Source organism: Pelobates fuscus, chromosome 10, assembly GCF_036172605.1.
Source record: "Pelobates fuscus isolate aPelFus1 chromosome 10, aPelFus1.pri, whole genome shotgun sequence".
In the NCBI taxonomy this organism is placed as follows: domain Eukaryota; kingdom Metazoa; phylum Chordata; class Amphibia; order Anura; family Pelobatidae; genus Pelobates; species Pelobates fuscus.
This window is the reverse complement of record NC_086326.1, coordinates 127,746,452-127,754,434: the sequence shown is the minus strand read 5'-3', so window position 1 is coordinate 127,754,434 and position 7,983 is coordinate 127,746,452. Positions and strand designations below refer to the sequence as shown.

General features: G+C 36.6%; 1 protein-coding gene across 1 annotated transcript in view; it reads right to left on the bottom strand.

The window, feature by feature from the left end:
- Positions 1 to 337: 337 nt before the first annotated feature.
- CDHR1 (cadherin related family member 1) overlaps positions 338 to 7,983 on the bottom strand; it is a 166,393-nt gene continuing 158,747 nt past the window's right edge. Inside the window, exons 16-17 of the mRNA XM_063435215.1 lie at positions 4,317 to 4,571; positions 338 to 1,977 (exon numbers count right to left, since the gene is read on the bottom strand). Coding sequence (XP_063291285.1) covers positions 1,423 to 1,977; positions 4,317 to 4,571 — 810 coding nt within the window. The 3' untranslated portion in view covers positions 338 to 1,422. The remainder of the gene's footprint in view (positions 1,978 to 4,316; positions 4,572 to 7,983) is intronic.

Genomic DNA, 7,983 nt, shown 5'->3' with positions numbered 1-7,983 from the left:
ATTTTGCTATTGGTTTGCTACGTACTTTGTATGTACCTTAGTTCTTACTTGTTACCACAGCTTGTGAACTTGCTCAAAGGAGTCTTAAAACCCAGTTTGAATCCCAAGCTACATTTGGTACATTTCATTCATGTGTAATTTGGCATATTTTATACCAATATAAATATATTCCTTTGTCCTGAATAGGTGTGGAGGAACTGGAAGAAGGTGAAAGATAATTTTTTTTTAGACAACACATGTTCCTTGCAAATCCACATGCATTAAATGGATTTTATTTTATTTTTTAAGAAGAAATACGAAGAAATTAAACGTTTTAATTTACATTTATTTACTTGCATTAAAAAAAGACAAACAGATACAATACTTGACTGCTTTATTCAATGAAAACGTTGATAGCTTCTATTATCTTTAGCATAGTTCATTTCTTGTGTATATATATGTATATATATATATATATATATATAAATATATACACACACACACACACACACACAATCATCACAAAAATAAAATAATTACATGGCAATTAATACATGTGCATCATTAACATGTGTGAGAATTAAGAATTCCCATAACAGGTGAATATATAAATAATTGGGCATCAACTGTTCAACCTTAAATAAATGGCTTACAAAAAGAATTACTAATTCAGATGTGTTTCTTTGTTAAATAAGCTAACCTCTTGAAAATATCATTGCAGTTATTCAAGGTTACCATTGCTTTTTGCAGGTTTCTAAACGTCAACAGTTTCTGACCTTCTCAGTTTGGAACTTCCACACATGAAAACATCCATTTCCAATGACTGGTCATCAGAAACATAACGTTAAATATCTGACAATTTATGAAATTTTTTAAAAATGTATTTTTAGAATTGTGGAGAGCTATTACACCAGGAGACACAAGGGCTTTGGCCCCTATTTTGTGGACTTTTTACAACATCTAGTGATATTTAAATAACTTTTAGCTCTTTTTGATGTCATGCCCCTTTAAGAGACTACTTTAAACTTTATTGCTCACAAAATGTTACGTGTGGTATTTGGAACCTACCAGCTATGCATTCCAGATGATAGTCACTCCATGTATCAAAATAATTAGTTATAAAGCAGTCAACACATTTAGTAAAGGTAATTAAGCCACTATTATTTGGGGTATACATTCCCATTAAAGCTCACATAGTGGTCATGAAATGAGTGGTGTAACTTTGTATGTACGTTCTTAAATTGATCAACAGCAGTTATTCAACATAATTTACACCGTTCAATCTGCACCTTGTGTAGTACCTAATTTAAGAAATATTTACACCTTATGAATGATAAATAGATAACACTGCTTATTTGGGGAAATTGCATACAATCCACCTTGGTGCAGATTCTTCAAATTACATTTTCCATTCAAATATGTTTTCACTGTATGGTATATCTACTAGTAAAATGATATTGAGCTGCCTGCATTTTTCTTCTCCAACATTTGTTTTAGTTCGGAGACTAGAGCAGCACTGGCGCTGGGAACTCGCTCTTTCATTTGCTGATCTATGATCCTAGGTGTTATGGATCCCGAAACTGTGGGCAAGCTCCATTCTGTCTTGCTGAACTTTGGCAATAGACGTGGAGGCGGAGGAGGAGAGGGTGCACTTGGTGGTAGCAGATGACATGGACTGTTGTTGTTCCCATTTTCATTTTCAATTCCTGCTTCCATCTCTTCAAGGGCAAATTTATCAGCGGCATGACTGGACTTCTTGAATTTCAACCACTCTGTCCTTGCCGTTCTTGGTGGGTGGTCAGTTCGCCTTCGTCTAATTATTCTTCTCATGGGCATAACCCTATTAGACTTTTTATTACGCCAGAACATGGCTGTGGATATGAAGACTGTGATGACCACCATAATGGCCATAACACCAGCTAGAACCCCTAGTGCTTTCATGGGGTTATCTTTACTTTGCATCAAAAAGGCAGCCATTGGCCCTTTGTGAAGAAGAGTCTGTAAAAGAGTACAAAGAGAACATGTAACATGGATTCCCTGTCCTTAGCTTTCAATATTGTGTTTGCTAAATATATTAGTTATAATTTATTATTTGATATTGTTGCAAACTAATGCTATAGCATTAACCAAAGCACTAAAAACTAATAAAAAGCAATATCACTACGATAGTTAAAGAAGAACAATATTGTCACTCATTTTTTGTGATTTTAGACATTATACTTGTGCAATTTGTTTTATGTAATGACTCCCATATAATAAGTACAAAAAGTATAAAATGTTACGATATCGAACATGCAACAGCGATAATGAGAGTATATTTTAGGTTTAATTAGGAATTTGTTGATGCAATGTGGATAGCGTATAAGAAACACATTTTATTTACATTATGCAGTCATCTGTACTCATATTTAGTTTTCTAGTACTCTTTTACAGACAAACAGAACATCAAAAAATAAAAAGTAAGATGCACATAGCATGGAAAACAGGTATTCTGATTTTTTTTTCCTTTGGCATAAGGGAAATATATATGTGTATGTCAAATGTTAATGTCTTGGTGGTCTTTTTATAATTTTTTTGACTCTGCCTCTAGGATGAACTTTGGCTCGCTTCACACTTCTCCAATACATGATGGTGGATATCACCATAGTTATACATATGCTCGAAAGGACAGTACTCATGCAAATTCCAAATATTGTCCATGGTCGCATCCTGAGACTCAAAACATAGGACTTAACCTTTGATCTGATCTGGAAATGTCAAAAATAAGAAAATGTAACATGGAATATGGAAGAATTGGTGGAAAAAAAAATGAAAAAACAAAAACAAAAAGTGACAGAAACATACATAAGGAAGACTATGTTATGTCAAACCATAATTATTCTGTATAATTGGTGCAAGACGTCCTCTTACTTTCAAATGACATTTCCTTATACCGTTTGATACTCAGATGTTACGTGGGACTGCATAGTAGCCAATTCCAGATTGGTACATAGTCTGAGGCTACGTAATAGGTAAAAGTTAGATTATTTTGAGATGAGGTGGAATGGGTGGTTGGTTGAATGAATGTGTAGCGTGTATGATGCTAATGGGTTTGCGTGATCCAAAATACTAATTAAAGTTTCCAGCATTTGAGTACATGCCAGAAAAATTCTGCAATGGTACATCATGCTATTCTATGCAGTACAAATACCAGAACATTTAAATTTAAAATTTACCATTAAATAAAATATTGAAAATCCCCTGTAACTTTTGTAAACATTTTCTTTAATGAAATGCACCCTTTTCTTTTAAATTTATATTAAATATTTAGCATACAACATGCTAATCCAGCTCAAGTACGGCAAACCAAAGGCAAATATTGCAAATGAAGAGTAGCAATAGAGATATTGTTCAATGTATCTTCTGTGTATGCGTTCTCTATGCCGACTGACAGGTGCAAAGGATGGAGCTTACAACAATTATAGACAGGGAGCTAAGATGGAGACTGCCAGTTGCAGGATAAAGATATGTGGGTTTTTACATTTCAATTTATTTTTCACACTTCGCATATTTTTCGTTTTCAGTATAGGGATAAATAAACATATATTAAAAATCTTAGAAAGTGTTAGTTTCCCTTTAAATTATAAGGTGTATTGCTTCTATTTTAAAAGCTTTTATAATCATCCTATAATAAGTAAATATCCCTTTCATTGGTAACAGTTAATTTATTTTTCTTAACACTTTTTCTGATCATTATCCGCAGGCCAGACATATCTAACGGGATACTAATCTACGAAACAAATCCAGAAAATAGATAATTGCTATGTATAGCTGTATGTAGAGAAATCTAAGATTTCCTTTAGGCAATAAATCTAGTAATGGTTTTGAACTTCAAATGACAAACTGGATGAGGAATCTGCAAACCCATAAGTATCAACGTTATCTCCAAAACGGAAAACTAGGTTGTGAAAATTGCATGAGTGAAACATTTGATCAAAAAGCTTGAATCTCAAATTTTTGCATGCCATTGTGATTTAAAGATTATAGCATTAGGAATAAATTAGTCTAAAAAAAAAATGCGATTGATGCTTATTTAAAACCTCTGCAGGATTTCCAAGTGAAGTGGTGAGATCCAGCAAATATGTATTATAATTGCTATACAAATAAGAAGAATGAAACCTCAAAGCCAGAGCACAGCTTTTAACTCTACGGGGGCTCAAAAATACAATTAGAAGCAAAGAATTATTTATGCTGTATGCAATTACATGTACTCAATGTGTGTTGCCATAAAGCACAAAGTGAATTATAATTCTAATCTATATAAAAGCCTAGTGACTGCTAAAATATATATCTCTTACCTCTTCTGTTACATCAATTTTAACTACAGCAGTTGTACTGAAGGACGGGGAGCCTCTGTCTTTTGCTTGCACAACCACCGACCACTTGCAATCTTTATTGTGTGTAATATTCTCAATAATATCCAAAGACCGGATGTATGATTTGAGGTTGATCTCCCCAGTATTTTGGTCAATGTCGAAAATGTTGGCTGGATCCGCTTGCATGATGAAATAATCCACAACATTGTTGGGTTCGTCTGCATCCTGATCTGTTGCCTAGGAAACAGACAATCTATACATAGAATTTCCAAATATATATATATACACACATTTCAACTTTGTAGAAATCAGTCTGAATCAGATGTAAAGTAGGAAAGGCCCTCAATATTTTTCATTTATACTAAGTAGATCTGTTTTTATAAACTATCAAAAATAAAACAATAGCTAATTCATTAATGGAGAAAATCACCAAAGCAGCAAAACACTCAATACTATTAAAGGTAACAGTTGTTGGAGTTTTGTATTTCGAGATACATTTCCAATAATGCACCCGCAAAACAGTGCTTATATCTTCTGGCTAACGTAATTGTGCCAAACCCAATTTTATTCTTAGTGTGATGCCTTCCTCCATATGGCTATCTCCTACAAGATTTAGGAGGTGCTAGCAAAGGCTGGTTCTAAATGTTTTTTGGGAGGGAGGAGGGAGGGGTAGGAGCAACTGTTAAACAGTGGTAATTGGGTTGGAAACTGGTCATAAACCAGAGCTTTATGAAAGAAAGGCCTGGTCAGGTAAGACCTTAACTGCTTTGCCCAGAGGGAGGAGTTGCGAGGCGCTAACTATGATTTGGTCCGAGGGCTGAAATACCTCTATAGTAGATGTTGGGAGTTAGCCTTGTGGGACAGGTACCTACTAGAACAAGAAGGCAAACAAATTACCAAATAAATAGCTTAGTCTGACTATTAGGGCACCTTAGTTAAGTGAAAAGTCCTTGTAGAGCAAGTGACTGCCCTAGGGAGGGAAGTAGAATTGGATATGTGCGTCACTTGCATGGTGACCTGAGAAAACTAATTTAACTAGACAGGTTTATAAACTGAAAGATATATGAAACAAGTCATTTATGAGAGAGTTAGAAGGCTAGAACTTTATAGTTAGTATAAGTGAATATAAAATGGAAGGCCTGAAACCAAAACTGGAAATTGATACTAGAGAATTCGGTGCTAAATGATTTGGGCTAAATCATAGTTATTTCCTCACATTTACACTCTCTTGGCAAACCTGTTAGGGTCTCACCTGTCACGGCCAACCTATTTTGAACCTCAAGAATCATAGAGAGGCCAACATCCCGCCACAACACTCGGTGGCAAACTTACCTAATGGCCCAACTCATAGGTAGAGTCTATCATTGCCACTTGGCAGCTAGTTAGGTTTCCAAGTCACAAATTTAGCTTAATTGTTTCACTGCTTAGTGTGACAAGACCAATCTCGCCACATTGCATTGGAGGAGCCTGGTTGCCCGCCTGTTGCCTTTGGACTATGGCCCCATGGTAAAACTTGTATTTTCTCCTGCAGAAAGGCTTGTTTGTGCCTTTCTGCCAGGGTGTTCGGTAAATTCTATGTACCGAACAAACGCACGAATGACTGGACCACCTGGGAGCTGGAGTGTGCCATCAATTGACCTCCCAGAAGCTGCGGTTAACCGCAGCTTAATTGACGAATGCTGGGTGGCCTTTGTTCGTGTGCCAAACACGTGGCGGCGGCCATTTTAAAATCCCGAACGGCCACCGCTGAGCTGTCAGCCTCCTTGCTTCTGCATTCAGTCATTTAACCGGATGGCTGTTCATTCGGGAGTTTAAACCGTATGAACAGCATTACCCCAGATAGCCATGCCATTGAGCCTATTCGTGTAACGAAAGACCATAGGAAAGACTTTGGCTCCATGGCGATTGAAATGTATGTATGTGATCTGAGCGCCATTCGGTGATAATGTGCGCTCAGATCTAAGCTATCTGGGGATAGGTAGAATGTATATGTTTTATGCAAACAGTTGTAACTTTTTACATTTTTATGTCTTTTACTGTCTTTACTGCCATGTGGTTAATGGAGTTTTGCCTCTGTCCTGGGAGATAATTGGATTACTTCCCAATTATCTCCAGGGTACATTAGGATGCATTGTGGGGATGTTTTAACTCTGTGTGTCATTGGTTCTTCTCTGTCCTTTGTCACAGTCTCCGATTTGGTCCCCTAGGGGAGTGTCCACCAGCTGGGAGACCTGCATAAATACTGGGCAGGTAGCCCTCAATAAACCAGACCACTGCTTGACCCTCAACACGGAGCCTTGTCCGCTGATAGAGACTGATTGCTAGGCGTGTAAACCACTTGGGTGCTTTTCCTATTTGTCTGCTAGCAGCTATTCGTGAGGTTCCAGTTCGGGAGTTTGGAGTGCTATTTTGTATGCAGTTTGGGAGTTTGGAGCATTCCCTTGCATTCAGTTCGGGAGTTTGGTGTTCTGCATTAGCTGTGCCTGTGTCTCTGGAAGGGGAAGATCTTCTAAACGGCGGTTTAACCCTTTTATGCCCGGGTGCCGTTACACTTCGCATAGCCTAGACAGTACTGGGAATTATACAGTTGCTCACACCACGCTTTCATTACCTTATTTTAAGTCTTGTTTGGCAATGCTACTTGTAAGTAGGAATGTGGTTATAAATGCTTCTACAACACAAGGAATGACAGAGAGGAGGAAACAAAATATAGGGGATTCAGTGTCAATAAGCATTCTTGATAATTCTTTCAGCTTTGGAAGATTTACGCATAATTTCATGTTTTCTACAGTCCATACCGGGGTACGGTATAATCATCTCTGTTTATACTTTTATGTTACATATATGCTGTGAGATGTGTCGATCTGGGGCCATCTACTGATCATTAAGTGTAATCACAACCATTTTTCTCTTTTTTTCATAGTCTACTCACTTTGCTTTTTCAATTTACTGCTCCACTCTTATCTATATATATATTTTCCTTTAACTCTGTTTTGTGTATTGGGGTATAGCACACGAGTGTGTTAGCAGGCAGCATTGTATAATTATAAAAGTATAATTCATACCAACTCTAAGTATACCATTACTATTTATTAGAGTGCTCCAAAATCAAAAGAACACTCTTTATCTTCCTAACAACGTGGGAAGTGCTGGCAGTATGTACAGATGCTGTATCACTCAAGTTTAGTCATTAGGGGGCTTTATTTATATATATATATATATATATATATTTAGGAGTTTAGATAGTTTTAATATTTTTTCAGGCCCACCCCAACTGTCAGTTACAGCACACCACAGCTGTCTTCCTACTACTGGTATAGCTCAAACTTTGTTGGATGACTTGGCCTTTGACACCAACCAAAAATATAAAGGTAGTATGCTTGGAGTTCTGGGATGTTTTTTTTGCTGGCCTATATCTACCCCCTTAATGTTTTCTCCTGACGTTTTGCAAATTTTTCGAAACTCACCCATCTCTCTTAATAATACTTGTTCAATAGGTCGAACCTCTTCTTTCAAGCCTACCCTGTTGATCAGTTTCGGCACACCACAACAGACTTGCTACTACAGGTATAACTTAAGCATTATAATGTTCCTTGGTTTTTGGCCCTGGCCACAAATTATATATATATATATATATATATATATATAT